The sequence below is a fragment of the Pan troglodytes genome, chromosome 5 (genome assembly GCF_028858775.2).
Source record: "Pan troglodytes isolate AG18354 chromosome 5, NHGRI_mPanTro3-v2.0_pri, whole genome shotgun sequence".
In the NCBI taxonomy this organism is placed as follows: Eukaryota; Metazoa; Chordata; class Mammalia; order Primates; family Hominidae; genus Pan; species Pan troglodytes.
Window position 1 is genome coordinate 121,687,263 of NC_072403.2, and position 22,227 is coordinate 121,709,489.

The following is a 22,227-nucleotide window of genomic DNA, read 5'->3' on the forward strand; positions in this document are numbered from 1 at the left end:
GCTATTCCTAATCCCACATGCCCCTCCAGCCACAGTCCTATTTTTCTGCTCTCATGAGCAAAACCTCTTGAAAGGGTTGTCTCCACTGTGTTCTCTCCACCTGCTCCACTTGGCAACTGCCCTGCCATGACACCGAAACTGTACTTGTCCAGGTTACCAACAATTCCCACATTGCCAAATCTAATGTTTACTCTTCTGACTCCATCTTACTCAACCTTTCAACAACTTTCATCACAGTTGACCACTTCCTCTTTCTTGAACTTCACTTTGTGAGATCTCTCAGTGGGATATTGAGATCTCTGTCAATAGGAGAGAGTCTCAGTCTCCTATTGACTTCCCCTGCTGTGTTTCTAAACCCTTCTCTTTTTCCAGTTTTGTCCTAGGGATATCACATTCAGCTTTTGACCACCGTGCATTTGACACTCAGATTTTTATCTCTAACTTTAACTTCTCATGAACTCCAGACTCATTTATCTAAATGTCTACCTAGCATCTCCTCTGGATATTGAATTAGTTTTTTTGTTTTTTGTTTTTTGAGGTGGAGTTTTGCTCTCGTTGCCCAGACTGGAGTGCAGTGGCTCAATCTCGGCTCACCACAACCTCTGCTTCCTGGGTTCAAGAGACTCCCCTGCCTCAGCCTTCCGAGTAGCTGGCATTACAAGCATGTGCCACCACCTGGCTGATTTTTATTTTTAGTAGAGACAGGGTTTCTCCATGTTGGTCAGGCTGGTCTTGAACTCCCGACCTCAGGTGATCTGCCTGCCTCAGCCTCCCAAAGTGTTGGGATTACAGGTATGAGCCACCATGCCTGGCCATTGAATTAGTTTTTTATCATTGCCATGACAAATTACTACAAACTCAGTGGTTTAAAACAATACCCATTATCTTAGAGTTTCTGAGGATCAGAAGTCTATGGACACAGCATTACTGAGCTGTATTCTCTGCTTAGATTCTCACAAGACTAGAGTAAAAATGATGTCACATGACGTTAAAATGAAGTCAAAATGTCAGCTGACCTAGGCTCTTACCTGGAGGCTTCCTGGCTCATTCTCATTGTTGGCAGAATTCCATGCAGCTATTGGACTGATGTCCCATGTCCTTGCTGGCAGTTGGCTGGGGGTCACTGTCAGTTCCTAGAGGCTGCTGCATTTCTTGGCTTGTGGTCTGCTCTATTTTAAAGCCTACCACAGTGCACCAAATACATCTTGTGCTTCAAATCTCTCTGCCTTCCCCTCCTGCCTTCCTCTTCAGCCTCTAAAGGATTAATGTGATTACAGTGGACCCAACCAGATGATTTAGGATTTTTCTATCTTGCAGTTGATGATGAGTAACCTTAATTACATCTGCAAAGTCCTTTTTGCCATATAGTAGAAAATATTCATGGTATGATACTAGGGAGCAAAGGTCTTGGGGGCCAAATTTCTTCCTACCACAGAAATCTAACAAAATCACAAACTTACCATTTCTGAGACAGAAACTCTTGACTCTGTCTCAAGTCCGTTTCTCTACTTGTTTTTTCTACTTCAATACCCATTGATCAATTCAGAAAACCTAGGAATTCTCCCTGCATTATTTCTTTTCCTCATCACTGTTCCCCAATCCCATCTATCAACAAATCTTGTTGGTTATACCTCCAAAATAATATCTTCTGTGTTTCATCCCTGCTTCTGACACGCTAGTCCACACAGCCACAGCCATCCACTGTTATCTGGATGGCTGCAGGGGTTTGCTATTCTTGTTGTTTGTTTGTTTGAGTGAAGTCTTACCCTGCCACCCAGATTGGAGTGCAGTGGTGCTATCACAGCTTACTGCAGCCTTGACTTCCCAGACTCAAGTGATTTTCCCACCTCAGCCTCCTGAGTAGCTGGGACCACACTCGTCTAATTTTTATTTATTTATTTATTTTTATTTTTTTGTAGAGATAGGGTCTCCCTATGTTGCCCAGGCTGGTTCCTAACTCCTGGGCTCAAGTGATCCTCCCTCTTTCCAGCCTTCCAAGTAGCTGGGACTATAGGCGTGTGCCACCATGCCCAGCTCATATTTTTTATTATTTTTGTAGAGACAGAATCTCCCTGTGTTCCCCAGGCTGGTCTCAATCTTGTGAGCTCAAGCAATCTGCCTGCCTCGGCCTCCCAAAGTGCTGGGATTACAGGCATGAGCCTCCATGCCTGGCCATTTTTTTCAACTACTAAAGTATATATGTTAATTATACAAAGTACAGAATGGCTCACAAATAAATCATATGATCCCCACCTTCCAGAGATAGCCACTTGTATATTTAGGGGAACATGATCCTTCTGGTTTTACTATACCTGTACTTTATAATCTGCTTTTGCTCTTTTAGATAATGTAACGAATCTTTATAACCTTAAATATTCTTCTATAACATGATTTTTAGTAGCCCTATGGTACTCTATCTTTGAGAAGCATCATAATTTAGTTATTTGCTTTGTGCATTTAGAGTCGTGCTAAACAAACATCTTTGAACATATACCTTTTTGCATATTTTGATCTTATGAAAAGTTCAGAAGCAAATTTATTAGGTCAGAGGGTAAAAATAATTTTTAGGGCTTAAAATATCTATCTATATATATTATATAGATATATATTTGCCAAATTTCCTTTCAGAAAGGATGTAAACAGTTAATGTTTCCCTTGGCAGAGTATGGGAGTGCCTATTTTGAAATGTATTTGCCAACTTAACAGACAGAAAATGGTATGTTGTTCTAATTTGCAGTATTTGATAACTAGCGAAGTTGGATTTTTATATATCCATTGGCTGTTTCTGTTTCTTTTGAAAATTGTGTGTACCTGTTTTTCTATTAGGGGTTAATCTGTGTCTTTCCTACATTTAGTTGGTATTTATTTCAATGTCTGATGTGAGGTAGGGGCCTAACATCATTGTCCCTTCCGCCCCCACCCCAATACTATTGTACTGGTTATTGAATAATACTTCCTTTCATTGCTGATTTCAGAGGACACTGTATCATAAACTTAATATTAGAATAAGAGCTATTTCAGTTCAAAAATGAATTTTTTTCTCTAATTAAAAAGAATTGTTATATTTAAACCTGATCTATTTAAATATAGTCAGTAGTAAAATTGGCTAATGTTTAACCTGTTTGAATGGTATTTGAATGGTGCATATTCTTTCTTCCCTTCAAGCACAATTAAACATAAAAGTGGCTAATCATTTCGCCCTCTTGTTATCCACAACCACAGAGAGCCTACCAGTTTTAAACCCTTGTTCATATCCAGAGTACCACCATCTTCCTGGAGGTGATTGTTTTATTTGCAGTCAGAAGTAGCCAGGAGAAGATCCTTGGGCTCATTAGGGCTGGCCTTATATCTCAAGCTTAGTAAGTGACCGTAAACATCATACATGTATTTTCAGTTGCAGCAGCAGTACTTCCAAAAAGGCTTCTTTATGATCCTTTGAAAGAATATTCTTTTTTTGGCTATGTTTCTCACATCTTACATTTTACCATACTTGCTAAAAATTAAAGGTAACTGCTGTTAAAGGATGAAAGAAACTCCTAGAAAACGTGGCTGAAAAGTGGAAAGCTTCTCTAGATTATATTAAGATATTTTGAGGTACTACGTAGAATGAACTATTAAGTGCTATTAAGGCTATTTAAGAAGCAGAAAGAATGTAATTGCCATAAGAGCATCATGTTTACTTTTGTATTATGTAAAGAGGGTACAAATTGGGGCAGTAATGTATGCATTATTTAATGCTTGATGTTTTCTCTCAACAAGTGCAAAGAAAGTCCCCAAACGTGCTCAGCATATAAACATGTCCCTTTTTATATATTACTTTTAGCCCGAAAGGTAAGTGCTGTTTTAATGGAATGCTTCCTGTCTAATATCTGAAATACATGTTTGATGTACCGTATTTCATATTTCATTCATTTAGTGTTGCTGTAATGACCAAATAACCCAATGAGAACAATGTTGCTAATTTCAGGTATATCTTGCTCGCTATAACTGTTGGAAGAGAATTGATTTTATAATAATGTTACCTTGTTCCAAATGCAGTCATTTCTACTGTGCTATCTTTTTAGTTCTATGCTCATTTTTGGAAAGAGGTTATTATTTATATTGTAGATGTCTGCCACAAACTTGAATATACAGGGCTCTGAGACAAGAATGGAAAGAAGGAAACGAGGAGAAAGAACAAAGGACACTAGGGAGGAGAATGTAGAATGGGATGGGTGGTTCGTGAGACCACTTCAGTGCAGATTATCATTGTTACCAAAAGATAATTAGGAAAAGGAAGAGGAAGTAAAACATACACAGAGTCAGTTTTGTTACTTCATAGTATAGTTTAAAAGGTAATTTTGGAATGCTTGAATAGTTAGAATGAGGCTGTTATCATGTGCTTTCTTTGCCTTCATTTTCAACCACAAAAGAGAATGTGCCAGGCTCACAGCTGACAGGGACAAAATGTGTTGTAAACATTGTCTCTGTTAAAGAAAGGGAGAGTATCTTTTCAAGGATTAAAAGTGGAGACAATGCAACTGGCTTGTTCAAGGTTGTGCAACAGAATATGGATAGAAATTGGGTCATTTTATTTGTCTCTGAAGTCTCTGCTTGTCTTTGCAATAAAGTGAAGATACATTTACTTCAGGTAAAATAACAAATGGTGAGGATATATTTTCATTTTAAAAATAAAATTGCTATCTAAGGTATTTACTATCTGAGTTCTTAAAGATGTTTAAGTGTCTCCAAATTCAACAAGCAGTTTATGTTCGCTATCATCTGTATATTTTATGAGAGGTATGGAACAAAGAGGAAACATTTTGAAGCAAGATTTTAATTCTGCTCCAAATCTTGGTAACGTGTGTGTGTATGAAGTATTTGTATTTGTATGTATTTGAACTATAAATACTACTTTTGTACCACTATCCTCCTAAGAAAATATTCTCTTGAGTTATATATCCATCAGTAATGGATTTTCTGAAATATATATTTTGCTTTTTAGATGCCGATAGACAAGATTCCATTAATCTCTTCCTGGGAGTTTTCCATCCCACTGAAGGGAAACCTCATCTCTGGGAGCTCCCAACAGATTTTTATTTGCATCACAAAAATACCATGAGACTTTTGCCAACAAGAAGAAGGTATTTTTCTTCCTAGTCTATAATATAAACTCCCATTTGGTGTTATTTTGAATATGAGATACTTTTCATTTTGAGAAATCATAGGCTAAAGTAGTTTTATTTTTTAAAATGTTTAAAATTTTTTGTGGGTACGTAGTAGGTGTATATATTTATGGGGTACATGAAGTGTTTTGATACAGGCATGCAATGGGAAGGAAGTACATCATGGAGAATGGGGTATCCATCCTCCGATGCATAAAGCAGTCAGTCTGGCCACATGCTTGCCATGAGTTCCGTACTATTGATGTCCTGATAGTAGGTTGGGGAAAATGTGGTTAGCAATTGTTGTTTTGTATTTTCTCTAAGATATGAAGTTTCAGAACTTCCTTGTTAAACAGAAGTTGTAGCTCCACTAAAGCAAACCAACAGTATCATCTTTGAGTGTTTCCTACAAACTTGAAACTCTCAAGGACTCTAAGATGCAGAGAGTCAGTCTTAGATTTTTCAAGTGTGACAGCTAAGCAGCATGTACCTTGTAATTCCAATATTCTCTCCTCCAGGAAACAACCAGTCTCAGTGACACTGGGAAGACGGGAAGCTAGAGCAGTGTTACTAGCTAGCGTCAGATAACCACTTTCATGTCCCCACCACTCACATGCTTGAGTCACTTGCCAGTACAGGTTATTTCGAGTACAGTTAAATTGGTAATATAATATTCTCAGAAGAAACAAACAGTTTACCTGAAGCAGTTTAGTGTGATGCTCTGTGGTGTGAACCTCAGGATCAGGTAGAGTTGAGTTGGAATCTCTGCAGTTCTGTGACCTGGGTCGAGTAATTTAAACTCTCTAAGCCTTATTTTCCTTATCTAAAAATGTAAATGCCTGGACACACCTCACAGAGTCATTGTGAGGATTTAATGAGGAGGCTTTTTAGTGTTTTTAACTGAGGAGTCATGTACTATAATAATATAATCAATTTTGCCACATGAACAAAATTTTTTACATACCATACATGAAGTTAGAGCCTAGTCCATTGCACTCAAAGGCCTCTAATGTCAAGTTCTCCCATCGTGCTTTTCTCTTACAGCATCAGTTTGATAGAGCCCTAATTTTGCGCAAAGATACCTACCAGGCCGGGCGTGGTGGCTCATGCCTGTAATCCCAACACTTTGGGAGGCCAAGGCGGGAGGATTACCTGAGGTCAGCAGTTCAAGACCAGCCTGGTCAACATGGTGAAACCCCATCTCTACTAAAAAAAAAAAAATACAAAAAATAGCTGGGCATGGTGGTACGTGCCTGTAATCCCAGCTACTCGGGAGGCTGAGGCAGGAGAACCACTTGAGCCCAGGAGGCAGAGGTTGCCATGAGCCGAGATGGTGCCACGGCACTCCAACCTGGGCAACAAGAGCAAACCTCTGTCTCAAAAAAAAAAAAAAAAAAAAAAAGATACCTACCAAACACTACAGGAATCATTGCCAGTCTGTGCTAATTGTGTGTATGGGACCATGAACAATGGACAGAGTTGCAAGTACAGCTCTTGCAGTTGTTTTTTTTTTTTTTTTTTTTTTTTTTTTTTTTTTTTTTTTCCGGAGACAGAGCCTCACTCTGTGGCCCAGGCTGGAGTGCAGTGGCGCCATCTCAGCTCACTGCAAGCTCTGCCTCCTGGGTTCACGCCATTCTCCTGCCTCGGACTCCCGAGTAGCTGGGACTACAGGCGCCCACCACCACGCCCAGCTAATTTTTTTGTATTTTTAGTAGAGACGGGGTTTCACTGTGTTAGCTAGGATGGTCTTGATCTCCTGCCCTCGTGATCTGCCCGCCTTGGCCTCCCAAAGTGCTGGGATTACAGGCGTGAGCCACCGTGCCCGGCTTCTTGCAGCTGTTATTAAGTTCTGTGTTGCTTCAGGAATATTTAAAATATTTGGAAGGTCTCAGAATTTGTATGTTTCTCAAATTTATTCTTATCAATGCATATTATTGGAATAACCAACTTAATTGAGCTTACTGTCCCTATAAATGGAGCACTGCTAATTTTTACATTAAATTTATTGTTAATAAAATATTATTTACATGAATTTTTGCTGACAAAAAATTTGAAACTTTATTTGTTGAGAGATGGATATAAATACCTATATTTATATTTATTGATGGCAGTTAACCATAGGTAAATATGGTTGATTTTCTGAAATTTTGTATTACTTTAAAGTATTGAAACTATTTAGATACAGCTTGGGAACAGCCATAACTCAATTTTCCACTGCAGAAATTAGCTATGTATTAAAAGCATAATTTAAACCCCTTGCTCACCTTGAGTTACATAACAAAGGCAGGTGGTTTGGGAGTTTATATGTGGGAATAAAAGGAAGCTGGTATTACATCCCCATTTTCTAAAAAAGGAAATTGAGGTGCAGAGATAATGTCTTGGCTAAGATTATTCAGTGAGATGATTCAGTGAGAATCAGCTCTAAGCCTACCACTGAAAATAAAATTGTATCAAAGTAGATAATATGGCTTACTCAGTTGATTTAGCTCTCCTTTTTCTGTTTGTTTGTTTTTCCTCTAGAATGTCAAAATTCTGAAAACCATTTTTTGGTGTCAGGGGAAGAGGGAATTGATACTGTGCATAAACAATTTTTATAAATACTGTAAGATAAATTTCAGTGGGTTTTTAAAAAAACTTTCTAGTGTCACCCACCTGTACAGGTTATTTTGCTGACAGTTAAAGCAGCATTACAGTTCTCAAAAGAAATGAACAGTTTACCCAGAGGCAGCAACAGGACAAGAGCACAGAGCTCAGGCTCACGTAGAGCTGAGTTGGAATTTCTGCAAGTGTATGTGGCCTGCGACCCATTAACCTCTCAACCTCATTTTCTCACCTATAAAATGGAGATGACTATACATACCTCACAGGGTCATTGAGGCTTAAATGGGAAAATATATGGAAAGTACTTAATACTGGGTCTGACACAGAATAAACCCTGTACTGAAGTAGCCAGGCTCTGGAAAGCCTGCCTCCAGTTAATACCTGGGTGACCTTGGGCAAGTCACTTAACTGGTCTCATTCTGTTTCCACATCATTAAAATAGAGACAATAATAGTACCTAACTTACAGCTTTCTCTGAGAATCAGATGAGATCATATAAATGGTTAGCACCTAGCAAATACAATAGGTGTTAGTATTGTTACTGTCTTTGTTTTTGAGTCAGAGTCTGGCTCTGTCACCTAGGCTGGAGTGCAGTGGCGTGATCTCGGCTCACTGCAGCCTCTGCCTCCCAGGGCTCAAGCCATCTTTTCACCTTAGCCTTCCAAGTAGCTAGGACCACAGGTGGACACCACCACACCCAGCTAATTTTTGTATTTTTGGTAGAGACTGGGTTTTGTCATGTTGCCCAGGCTGGCCTCCAACTCCTGGGCTCAAGCAGTCTGCCCATTTTGGCTCCCAAATTGCCGGGATTACAGGTGTGAGCCACTGCACCTGACCTGTTACTATTCTTTAAGGAGATAACATTCCCTAGTTTTTAACATTTATTAAAGATCATACGGGATGCCCATAAAGTCTGGAAACTTAGATAATGTGACTTATTAATGTAATATTAATAAAGACTTTATTATTTATTCATGAGTGTTTTGAAGTTTGTGGCATGCTGTATCTTATATTGTGTTTATCAATGATACAGGAATGGTATAGATAATGGCGTGGCATATCTATGCCATGAAATAATACTTTTCTTGCACAATAAGGGAAGAGGGAATAAACTTAACTCTACCTAGGGTTCATTGGAACAAGGTCCTCTTGAGATAAGTACTTCGATGACACAAAATCTTACATTGACTGATCTGCCTGAAACCACTAATTGAAGCTTTGTTCTGAATTTGATTAATATGGCATACAATCATCTAAGATTCCATCTAATGAACTGGTGTTTAGAATGTCACCAAGATGTTTTTAGGTATTAAGCATTAATTATTTCATTGACTCCTAGAGTTGGGAGATTTCTTGGCCTGCCCCCTGTCTGATATGTGAGTTCCCTTTCTGTTTCCCTAGGGAGAGAGAGAGGTAATCTGGCCTATGCTTGACAAGCTCTTGTTTGTCAACTGTTAAAGAGGCGGTTGTTTTGGAACAGTTCACTTACACAATTCTTCCTCATGTCATGCTGAGATCTGCTTCTCTGTAATCTTACCTATTAATCCTAGTTAAAGACCTTAAAAACAAGATTTCCTCATCCACTTGATAATCTTTTAAATATTTGAAGTTGAGTTCATACACTTTCAAAATCTCTTCTTCTACTGGTTAAATAGCCCCAGTTTCTTCAGCTGTTCCTCATATGCTGTGGTTTCAAGGCCCTCCAGCATTCGGAACAACACTCTCCTCTGTGTATATTCCAGTTGAGGTCAATGTTCTTCTTAAACTGTGGCCCCCAGATCTGGGTCCAATAATGGTCAGCATTTGGTCTGATTTGTGCTAGCTGTTCTGAGACCACTGGGACCATCACTCCCTTTGTCCTGGATGCTGTGTTTTCATTGATAAGCATAAGGTCACACCAGCCATCCTCAGTGTTGCCATCACAGTGTGCACTCTCTAAGCTTCCTGTCTGTTAGAACTCCTAAGTCTTTTTAACATGTGCCGCTGCCGCTCTGCCACATCTGTACCATTCTTGTCATGTTCGTATATGCTTTGCCTACTTCCAAAAAAAGTATTGAAATGTGTACCTTTAATGAATACTTCTAGCTTTATAGTTTCTTCAGATTTAATCAGTTGACCATCTTGATCCTAATTCAAGTACTTGATGAAAAATGTTGAGTACAGTAGGGTAAATGGCAGAACCCATTGATTTCTACCCACAGACAACTCCTTCCACATAACATTGTTTAGTGCCTTTGATTGTAATCATTTAAACAGCTGTAATTTCACTTAACTATACTATTGCCCTGCCCATATTTCTCTGTCTTGTTCACAAATATTGATTGCTCTGCTGACATTCATGAATGTTTCAGGGGGCTCCCAAGTTAGCTAGGAAAATTAGACAGTGTAAAAATTTTCCCTAACCTTCCTGTGGAACCGAGAACTCTTAATAATACTAGGAACTGAAAAAGAAAAGAGAATCCGACTTACTAGCTCTTTTGTATGCAAAGAAGGGAGTGACACTAACTTGCAATCTCCTGTTTTCTGATCCCTGGTCCCAAAGCAGGTTTCTGACCCAGTGCATTGTTATTCCTCTGGATAAATGTACCTGGTAGTGGAGGTGGTAAAGATTCCCCTATCTTGGGCTTAGTCATCTTAGATGCTCTTATCCTCCATCCATTTTAGCTTATCTTCCCCAAGGCAGATATTTCTTTGCTTCTGAGACTCACCCAAAAGACTTGGAATCTTTTAAAAGTGTTGTTAAATTGCTACATATTGTAAGGGAAATACAATTTAGTAATATTTTTTAAAAGTTTATGGCCTGGTCTTAAATCATGAATACGTGATTATCTTTTCATTTTTGCTTACCACAAGAATTCTGAGTTAAAACACATTTTTAGTAATGTCTACTTCTTCTTCCTAAGCAAGCTGATTGTAAGCAACATTCTTTAGGGAATTTCTCATATACTGATAACTTCTCTACTTTACTCGTCTGCCAGTGTTAGATCATCACAGAATTAGATTTACTCAGATGCATGCATACACACATGCATACACCCCTCTTAAACAATTAGTCCATGTCTTTTTCATTCCCCTGATCTGACAGTCTGATTTTCCTATTAGGAAAGGAAATGATATTAGCTTGGTGTGGCTTGTTTTTGTGAATAGATGTGAATTCAGAGAATGCATTGGCCATCTTTTTAGGTCACTTACAACACATCTCGATCTCATATTTGATTCTGTTATGTTGCTGGGATCAACATCACTTACATCACTTGTTGATGTCTGGTTTTTGGAATCTGTCACCCTCTCACTGCTGAGCATCAAGACTCCTGTTATCCTCAGCAAACTAATGCAGGAACAGAAAACTAAACACCGCATGTTCTCACTTAGAAGTGGGAGCTGAATGATGAGAACACATGGACACATGGTGGGAGAGAACAACACACACCAGGGCCTGCGGTGGTGAGGGTGGAAGGGAGAGCATCAATATGAATAGCTAATGGATGCTGGGCTTAATACCTAGGTGATGGGATGATCTGTGCAGCAAACCACTATGGCACACATTTACCTATGTAACAAACCTGCACGTTCCGCACATGTACCCCTGAACTTAATGAAAGTTGAAAAAAGTAAATAAATAAATAAATTCTGCTAAATGTAAAAATTAAAGACTGCATTGGCCCATTTCCAGTATCAGCTCCATGTTTCACTGTTCCTTAAAGATTATAGATCTCAGCTACACCGGGACACTAGCCTCTTGTAGAGACGCTCTAGCGCCTCCTTCTGTCTTCTGGGTTGTACACAGTTCCCTCTTGTGTTTTTTCTTTCAGGTGCGAAACTTGTTACGGCTAGGGAGGATAGAAACAGTACTGGAATTAAGTAGCTCTACTTTCTCTGTCATTGCTTTCAGCTTGGCACTTTCAACACATAGAGCAGTGTCTGACACATAGCAGGTGCTTAATAAATGTGGAATGACTGAGTGAATTCTTCACAAGCAAGAGCCTTATCCTTGCTCTGTTCTTTTCATATTCAAAGCCTTGTTATTGAAAAGGGGTTGGAGGATCTGCCCCTTTGGTTTTGCTCAGGAGTTTGTCATAGAGGCAGAATCTCAGGCCCCACCTACTGAATCATCTGCCTTTTAACAAGATCCCAAAGTGATTTACATGCACATTGAATTTTGAGTAGCACTGCTGTAAAGCATAACTTCAGTCTAAAACAAAACTTTAGGAACCTTTCCTGTTAGAACAGTGATTTGCCCCACACAATTCATTAGGCTTCATATTCCTTTTTTCATCATTAGTGGTTGTGTATTCTGCTTGCCATCTCTAGGAGAGTTCCCTATGTTGCCAGTTTCATTTGGATACTTTCCCGTTGCTTCATAATCAGGATTATTCAAGATTGTAATTTCAGCTTTATATTTTTAGAAAGCCTTTCATTTATATTAAAATCTCTTTTTAGCAATTTTTGGCTATAGGCTCTTTTTTTTAATCTTTAGAAATCTGATTTTTAAAAAATTCTTCTCCTCCCTAGCTCTCATGAACTTTGACATATATCCTTTTCCTCTAAATATTCATTTCATTAGAATTTGATTGAGAATTAAATTAGGTGTTCAGAGAGAAGGCCACTTAGGATTCTTTCAGATTCTTTGCTTATAGCAGACGAGCCTTCTAGCAGAAATCCAGACAGGTGACATTCTTTACTCTTACTCTGACTAGCTTCTGTAATCAAGTAGCACATATTTACAGTTAAAGAATAACGGTCTATACTGCTTTCTAAGGGAACTTGTTCATTAGGACTGTCTAATTCGTTCCTTAATGATTTTGCTTAACTGTTTTAACTATACACACAGGTGTGTACTATACAGCAGAGTAGATTCTAACTATCAGATAACTACACGCAAGGGAATCCTGGTTGTAGGACTTGGGTCAAGGTCCCACTACTCACCTGGTGGCAGAGTAAGTCACTGTAGGCACAGTCCCTGGGAGAAGTTAACAGCAGTTCATAGAGTCAGCTTATTACCTTCTAATCCTTTTTAGCTAAAAGTAAATAATATCAGAGCATCTTGACTCTCAGGTGTATTCATGGCATTTTTGTAGATCTGCAACATAGTTGAAGGAAGAAAGCAGTTGGGAAGGGAATTACCATGTTGAAGACCTACTGTGTCAAAAGCTTTGCAAACATGTTTTAAAAAGAAAAATATTAACTTTGAAGTAGGAACATGTTACTATAGACCATATAAATTATTTTATCCAGTAAATTTTAGAAAACCAACATTTACATTTGGTTCATCTTTTTTTTTAAATTTTTATTTTATAGTTATACTTACTGGTGGACTCCAGAGGTGATAAAGCATTTACCATTGCCCTATGATGAAGGTAGGTAACTGTTTGTGTGTTAGTTTTTACACTAACATATTTTGGAATTATACCTTAATGAACTTGAAGCATTAAATCCTTTGCACATAGTATTTTATTAGAAACAAATGAATGGCTGTTCAGTATTATGTTGCTGCTTTAATAGATAGGATATTATAACATCTCTTAGCTTTTTAAAGGGCAGGAATTATATTATACTTCTTTTTATCTATGTAGGCCAATACCTTGTATTGTGTCTTACAATTATTATGTGTCTGTCAAATATTTAGTCAGTAAAATATGATATATCGGCTCATCACTTTAAACTAGTACAGTTTATATTTCTACATGTTTTGGGAGAATGCGGAGGAAGTAAGGACCCATTCACAAGGAGAACTTAAAACTTTTTTCCTGTGCTAATAAGCAGTGAAAAAAGGTACAGATGCATGTATAAAAGTACATTTTAGTCACATTTAAATTAAATGTCATTAATTTGTCAGAGGGGCAGGAAACATTCTATATTAAAGGAATACCTTCAAGTGTATAATACATTAGAATGATGTTTCCAAATTTAAATAATTGCCAAATTTTAAATAAAGCTTAGTTCTGGCTTTGTTACTAACTCCCCTGACCTTGAGCAAGCTCATTTTCCATTTGGTAAAGGGTTCCTAGCAAGATCTGCGAATCTGGAATGCTCCAGTTGAGGACTCCATCTAGTCATGCTTCAGCATCCCAACTTTGGGTGGGGAAGGCCAGAAAGTAAGATTACAAAGTATTTTTGGTTCTTATTAAGTTATAAATTCATTTTGGAAGGTATTTGTAACTTGAAATTCTGGGCAAAATCATTACTCATATTGCTGAAAAGGTTTAGTTGTTCTGGGAGAAAGGAAAGGGTTTTAACTAACAGTGGCTATTAACAGAATTTGAAATATAAAGGGAAACTTAGGGAAAAAGCTGTACAATTTTTAGCTAAAACACAAAGGGCATTTATTTAAGAGCAAAAAGGAATTTAAAGAGCCTCCTCTAAATAACTCCCTGCTCCCATTGGACTTCCTGAGGCCCTCCTGGCTCCTTAGAGCTTGTTGAACTCAGCTTTGCATTGTATTTTCTATGCATCTATCTCATCTCCTTTCTAACTGTGTAAGTGTTGGAGGCAGGAGCTTACCCTCGGTCAGGGCCGTATCCCCCACAGAGCTTATCACAGTGCTGTCTGTGAACACAGTTAATATTATGGAAATGTTTGCTTGATATAATCTCAGACTTTTAAAGTAACATGCAGTATCTCTCTTAGTTATCTGTGCTGCGAACTTAAAGAAGTTGATAGTGAAGAAATTCCACAAATATGAAGAAGAGATTGATATCCACAATGAGTTCTTTCGGCCATATGAGTTGAGCAGCTTTGATGATACCTTTTGCTTGGCTATGACAAGCTCAGCACGGTATGTTGTGTGTATTCTGATACCATAAGTATTTGAGAACTGTAGTTTTCCTAGTTTGTATATATATGTCTGTCTTTACCAGAAATCTATTCTGTAGGCCTTCTGTCAGGTGGGTAGTCCACCTTTGAATACCTCCTGTGATGGGGAGCCCACTACTTCAAGAGGCAGCCCCTTCTATTGTTCTATTGACAGTTGGAGTTGATTTCTCCCCTTTGATAGGTTGAAATCTGCCTCCTATTAGTCCTAGTTTGCCATTTGGAATAAACTCAGTTTTTTCACTGAACATAGAAATTGAGAGTTGACATAAATTAGTGGGAAAAGCATCATCTTTGGTACTAGAAAGGCTAGGATGTGAATCTTAGTTCAGCCACTTCCTGTGTGACCTTGGGAAAATTATCCAACTTACCTGAGCATTATTTTCTTAATCTGTCTTTCTCTGTCTCTCTTCTCTCTCTCTCCCCCACACACACATGCCCCGCAAGTGCCTTTGTAGTGCCTGGTACAGGCAGGTGATTAATAAATGGTAGCTATTATTATTACTATTATTATTAGTCATAGGACAAATCTAGTTTCTCTTTTGCCTCAAGATATTTGAGGAAGCAATATTCATTTTTTCAGGGTAAATATCCTTCATTTGTTCTTCCATAACTTATGTGGCATGGTTTCCATTCTCTCTCCATCCTAGTCTCTCACCTTCAGACACATTTCATTTTCTGTATCTCTTAGAATTTGATGGGACCCTTTAGGAAAAACGCTGGGACCAGAATAAGAAAATCGAGCAAAGAAAATTACTTGTTATATTTTATACTAAAATTTAATTTTTTATATTTCACATTTTCTTCAGATGTGGTATTTATATGCTTATACTTTGTGTGGTACATAGAAACATATTCTGTGGTTTTGTTTCCTAGAAATCACTCTACATTTTGCTTCAGTTTCAGATAGTTAGGAACAGTTTGAAATTCTTACTTGCTTGATTTTTCAAGTAAACTTGTTAAGGTTTAGCAGTTTTAACTATGAGACCTTTGTCATTTGTAGAAGTTTTCAACTTAGCAAAAGATAAATGACATTAGGTATATGTGTTTATATACATATAAACCCTCACTTCACATCTTTGACAGCTTCTTGGAAACTGACTTTAAATGAAATGATGTCGGAAAAAACAACATTATTTAAGGACCTGCTGCACATTGTTTCACTTGAAGTCATAGTTTCCAAGAACCTATCAATGACGTTAAGTGAGGACTTACTGTAGTTAATTGTGTTTGTGGTAGCTGTGTTCTATAAAGTCATTGCAAACACTGAATTAGTAAATACTGGACCATTGCTTCTAAGGGAAATACAGGATTAGGTTCCTGAGAGCCTCTGGTCACATCATATTTGTCAACCAATCAATACATAACCTAGTTTTGTGTATGTTTTTGTTTAAAGACAGAAACGTAGTTAATATACAATCAGTCCCTGCCTTATAATGATTCAACTTACGATTTTTCAGCTTTACGATGGTGCAAAAGTTACATGCATTAGCTAGAAACTGTTCTTCAAATTTTGAATTTTGATTCAAAATTCTTTATAATAACTTTACTATAAAACAGGCTTTGTGTTAGATAACTTTGCACAACCATAAGCTAATGTAAATGTTCTGAGCACTTTTAAGGTAGGCTACACAAAGCTATGATGTACAGTAGGTTAGGTGTACTAAATACATATTCAAGTTACTATGGGTTTGTCAGGATGTAACCCCCATTCTAAGCTGAGGAGCATCTGTATATTGTTGATTTATTAACATAACACTCATGGCCAACAGCACTATAGCTCATGCCTGAATGAAGCTTATCTAACACACATGTTTTCTCTGTCAGGTGCATCCAAGCTTTCTTGTGCTTAGTAACACTAAACAGCTTCAGCACTATGTGTGGGGACCATCTTAAATAGCAAGATCACCAAAAAAGGCACCAGAAATGTGAAAAACATGGTGTCAAATAGACTGTGAAAAAGACACTCCTTTATGATAGGAGAGCAGAAATTAAGAAGCAGAGTACCCCTTGTTCAGCCTCAGCTGAGAACATAAGCAAGGGATTCAAAGTTTTCACCACTCTGTACATGCACATGTCTGCAGTGACTGTGAAAGTACCACGAGGATTGATTTGGGGGTTACAGATACACCTTAGTGAGCAAGCAGTCTCACAAACATGGAATGTGCAAATGAAAAGGATCAATTGTGAATGTTCAAAAAGAAAAGAATTTAAGCCAGTTACATCTTTGAAACATTTTCAAATGTTAAAATAGCTATTTTAGGCCAGAATCAAGATTACTTTCTTTTCCTTCAAATAATGTGATATTCAGTCACACGCTTGGAGCAGTGTCCTTGCCAGAAGCCAGGAGTCTTATCCATCAGAAATCCTGGAACTGGCGTTTTTGGCATCTACTGTGGAATCTGGTCTGGCTTCAGCAGTAATGGTGAGGTGGCCTTTGCATAATGTGGAAGCTTTAGCTTATCTCAGTAAGTGGTAAATTAAAAGAGTGTCTATTTAAAGTGTTCCGGCAGTATTTTAATGAATTAACCTCAGCCTAATGAGGTAGATGTTGATATTTCAGTTCATACCACTGTGTTTTTGATCATTATGTCTACCTCCTTAGGTGGTATAGCTTAAAAATGTTGTCCATGAAACTGAACAGCTTAGTGTTTTGTCATTGGCCTTTAGGAATTTAAATTTTACCTGAGAACTAATCATGATATATAACCAGATTAACCAGGTGGTATACGTCTTAGCAGAAGTTCAGATGTCAACACTGTTATAGTAGATGATACTTAAATTCAAAACTACTGGGCCTCATGATCATAGAGAATTCACAATTAAGACTGATAACATTGAAATTATCTAGTGCTGTTAATTCATGGTTTTATGTCCCTATTGGGCCTCGTGATCATAGAGAATTCACAATTAAGACTGATAACATTGAAATTATCTAGTGCTGTTAATTCATGGTTTTATGTCCCTACTGGGCCTCGTGATCATAGAGAATTCACAATTAAGACTGATAACACTGAAATTATCTAGTACTGTTAATTCATGGTTTTATGTCCCTGAGCAGTTGGCTTAGAATATATAATATGTAACTCCTAGAGTTAAGAAGGAATATTGTAAGAGTGTGAACTGAGATGGAAGCCAATATCATCTGGATGGACAGTAATTCATATGTAATTGTGTTTTCACCTTTCTTTAGTGACTTTATGCCTAAGACCGTTGGAATTGATCCAAGTCCATTTACTGTGCGTAAACCAGATGAAACTGGAAAATCAGTATTGGGGTAAGATTTGTGTATAGAACGAAACTTTAAAGATTTGTGTTAAAGAATAGTACTTGCAATATGATTTCCACCAAAAACTAATAACTTCAGGTCATATATAGTTTATTAGTAACACTGGGATCACTAAGGTGTTCAATACTGAAAGTAGAATTTATGGGAGTTTCAGCAATACAGTGCATTTTATTGTTTTAAATTGGGAATATAACAGATGACATAAAGGCAGGTGACAGATATGATGTCTTATAAATAACTCAGCATTCTCTGTTTCCCAACATGAAATAGTTAAGTAAAAATTTGTATTTATTATATTTATTTTGTTGGCATCCTCAGTAACATAAAAGCAAATATACCCTGTTACGGAACTTAATAGATTTTTCTGTGCATTGCTATAACATTATTTGGGGGGAGACTATTATTTTATTCAGTCCAGTAAAGAAGAAGATATACTGTGTTTGCATCTTCATGCTTAAGAGACTGGAGTGAAATGTATTGTTTCCTGGCATGAGAACCTCTTTCCCTTCCACTGACCTGCCTAGTCTCAGTGACAGATTTCTTCTAGACTCTGGCCACATACCCCAGCCAGACTGCAGATACAGAGTCCTAATTGTATGGAATCTTAATTGTATTCTAGCTATGTGTGATTTATCCAATGGGACATATATTGATATTTTCCAGAAACACTATTTCTGTGGCTTTTATATGTAGCCTTTAAATAGCTCATGTTAAGCCCTGACCAGATGCTATGAGGAGTTTAAAAGAAGGAAGGTCTTCAGGAGTTTGGAATTCAGGGAATTCCCAGAACAAATAAGTAAATGACAAGCTATATTAGTGTGTGTCACAGAAACGTTACCAACTTTAATTTTTAGTTGCAAAAGGTCAGAGACTGCTTGTTTTCTGCAATATCTAACTCATGGTCACATAAAATTGCATTTTCCTTTCCTAGAACATTTCAAAATATTATGGTATTTTTAGCTCCTTATAGAGAATTTTTTAAAGAGTGAAATATTAAACATTTTTCATAAAGCAAAAAGTATTACTATAAATGGTTTTCTGAATTTAAAAAACAGCATTCTTACTACTCTTCCAATTTGGCATTAAAATGAAAGTAAATACTTTTATAAGTGTAGGGTTTTCCCCCCTTCTGTTCCCTACTATTAAAGGGAATGTTCAGCAAATACACTTGTTTACTAATAACACAATAAAATTTAAAATGTAGTTTATGTTCATCAGTTGTTCATTATCTGGATACACCATGATTGATAAAAAATTTATAGGAGGGAGAGAAATATACATAGGTTTGGCTACCCACTTTTTCTTGGACCTTTTATGAGTTACAGCTAATTTTAATAATATCCCAAACATACAGTCTTCTATAATTGTAGGGTAAGTTTTGAGAATATTGATATCAGTTACCAAAGGAAGGCATGGTAACCAAGTGGTGAGAAGATTTTTTCACGCTCTGCAAGTAATTTTCATTTATTTTTTGAATTTATAACAGGGCTTATATTCATATAAGGTCAGTGCATGGACATGGAGAAATATGAACCTTTTCCCTGTAGCACAACCTGAATCCAGAAACTAGTGTCACAGTCATTTTCTTATGCTTCACTAGGCCTAAGGCTTTGGGACAGAGTGATAGACAGTGGGTGTTGAGGGTTAGTTTAAAGATGCTTCACTTCCATATTATTCTTTTAAAAGAAACAAAAGCAATAGAGAAGAAGCTGTATTACAGCGGAAAACGGCAGCCAGCGCCCCGCCGCCCCCCAGCGAGGAGGCTGTGTCCAGCAGCTCTGAGGATGACTCTGGGACTGATCGGGAAGAAGAGGGCTCTGTGTCTCAGCGCTCCACTCCCGTGAAGATGACTGATGCAGGAGACAGTGCCAAAGTGACCGAGGTGCGGGGGAGGGAAGCCTGTGGCATCCAGCCTGAAGCCCTGGAAAATGATCTTTACAACTCCGCTTTCAGTTAAAAGGCTGAGAGCAAGAAAATGTCACATTATCTCACTGTTGTGTTTGAGGCACTGCATAAGATGAATACATTTAGCATTTACATGATTTTATTTCATTTCAAAATAAAATTGGTGTTTTTGCTCGCATGTGTAATGGTGAATTTCTGATCCTTTCGGAATTTTCAAGTGAATTCTGGCCCTCTTTGATCAGCCCATCCACTTGAGGTCCATTTATTCTCTTACTGGGCACATTGTTGGATCACAGGATTTAGACGTGGCCTTCACAATCTTTGAATGGCTGCAATGGGAAATTCATCCTGTTCAATTCAATATTACTGATAGATTGGGGGAAACAAATAGAAATAAGCAACAAAAGGACCAACTCTAGCTTTGGGGAAATTTGATTTCTAGAAATATCCAAAACTCATTTAGAAATAGATAAGGCAAATAAAAATGTGTTAATACAAGAGCTGAATCCATGTTCCAGAAGTTGGCAAACTATGACGTATTGGCCAAATCCAGCCTGATGCCTTTTTTTGTAAATAAAATTACACTGGAATCCAGCCATGCCTGTTTGTTTACTCATTGTATGTGACTCTGTTTGCACTATAACAGCAGAGCTGAGTATTTGCAACAGAGACAGCATAACCCAAAAAAGTTTAAAATATTTGCTATCTGGCCTTTTACAGGATAAGGTTGCCAACTCCTGCATTATACAAAAACACCTAGTAATTATTTAACAGCTTTTTAAAATCCTAGAATAAACTATTTTTAGCAGAAATGGAAATCAAAATTTTTTAAAACCGTCAACTAAGAAGTTTAATGAACAGATTAAAGAAGCACTGTGATTGCTTTTGTGGAAAAATTCACAGTTTCATTTTTTTTGGGAAATTATTGATATGCTATATGTCTAAAAATTCTTCCTGGTTCTTCTTTTTTTTTTTTTTAAACCCCAGAATGTGGTCCAACCCATGAAGGAGCTATATGGAATTAACCTCTCAGATGGCCTCTCAGAAGAAGATTTCTCCATTTATTCAAGGTGAGATACTTTCATGTAGATATTAAAGAAAAATGAATATTTATAATTACAGTAACTTCTAACTACTATACCTTTTTTTTTTTTTTTTTTTTTTTTGGAGACAAGAGTCTTGCTCTGTTGCCCAGGCTGGAGTGCAGTGGTATGATCTCGGCTCCTGAGTAGCTGGGATTGCAGGTGCACGCCACTATGCCTGGCTAATTTTTTATATTTTAGTAGAGATGGGGTTTCACTGTGTTGCCCAGGCTAGCCTCAAACTCCTGAGCTCAGGCAATCCGCCCACCTCAGCCTCCCAAAGTGCTAAGATTACAGGTGTGAGCCACTGCGTCCAGCCTAATATAACTTTTAAGAAATGAAAATAGTCAACAATACAGAAGAAAATGAATTCCACTTAAAATGCAGTTTCAGCATTGAGGCGGTCAAATTCTGAAACATTGATTTATATACAGAGTTAAAGTGCTAAATGCCTGAGACTCTGCCCCTCAATGATAAAAATTTATGATGCATGCAGGTATCTGCACTGCTCATATGTAAACTACAAACCAAAGTACCAGTACATTCCTGCATTTCTAAATCCTCAAGATCAAAGTCCCTTCTCACAAAATAAATCTGGGATATTGACAAATGAGCACCTTGCATCACTTTAGGTCCTGGATGCTGGTGGGAGTGGTGACTGAGGAGGAAAAAGAAAACAGTAATAATAGGGTGCTAATTCACAATGTTATAGGCCTTTATTAGGCAAATCTAGTTGAAAGGAGGGGATACCCATAAGGCATTCCCTGAAATCATGTGCATAATTTCGTGTGTATGTGTGTCCTTTTGAGAAGATAGATTTAGCAGATTCTTAAAAGAATCCTTCACTCAGAAATCCCCACGAACCTGATGAGAACATTGCAAACACCTCCTCAGCTTAATACATGGATTTAGAAGACTTGATTATTGCATATGAATACAGTTCCACTTATACAAATTTGTAAATGTGTCTGTAAAATGTAAATTGTATAATATAAAATGAGCACTGATCTTCAGTTATTTTTAAATGAGGGCATTTCATTTACAGAATCCATTGAATTAGATATTGTCAGCTTTTCATTTCAATTAATAAAAACTACTCTATAATATATAAAATATAAAATGCACAGCATTTCCTGACTGCCAAAGCAGCTCCTGTAACTTGCACTTTTTTGAATATGCGTCATTGACTGGAAGCCAATTTAGTCATCAGAGCACAGCCACACCCTCCTTACTCTGACACACAAACACACAGTACTTATTCATCATGGCTGCCAGAACTCTGTAGCCAAACTCTGTAGTAGTTGAAGTGGGCCTTTACAAACCATGTGGCCTGAAGAATGAATTATCTGAAGTTACTGACTGAGTAATATGACTTTGTTTATTGCAGAGGGAATGA

General features: G+C 37.5%; 1 protein-coding gene across 3 annotated transcripts in view; it reads left to right on the top strand.

The window, feature by feature from the left end:
- The window catches only part of FIG4 (FIG4 phosphoinositide 5-phosphatase), a 134,860-nt gene that overhangs the window by 81,620 nt on the left and 31,013 nt on the right, over positions 1–22,227 (top strand). For all 3 annotated transcript variants that reach the window (NM_001114624.2, XM_063811944.1, XM_016954680.3), the window contains 6 exons: positions 4,985–5,123; positions 13,044–13,102; positions 14,373–14,520; positions 17,749–17,832; positions 19,531–19,726; positions 20,737–20,819. In NM_001114624.2, coding sequence (NP_001108096.1) covers positions 4,985–5,123; positions 13,044–13,102; positions 14,373–14,520; positions 17,749–17,832; positions 19,531–19,726; positions 20,737–20,819 — 709 coding nt within the window. The remainder of the gene's footprint in view (positions 1–4,984; positions 5,124–13,043; positions 13,103–14,372; positions 14,521–17,748; positions 17,833–19,530; positions 19,727–20,736; positions 20,820–22,227) is intronic.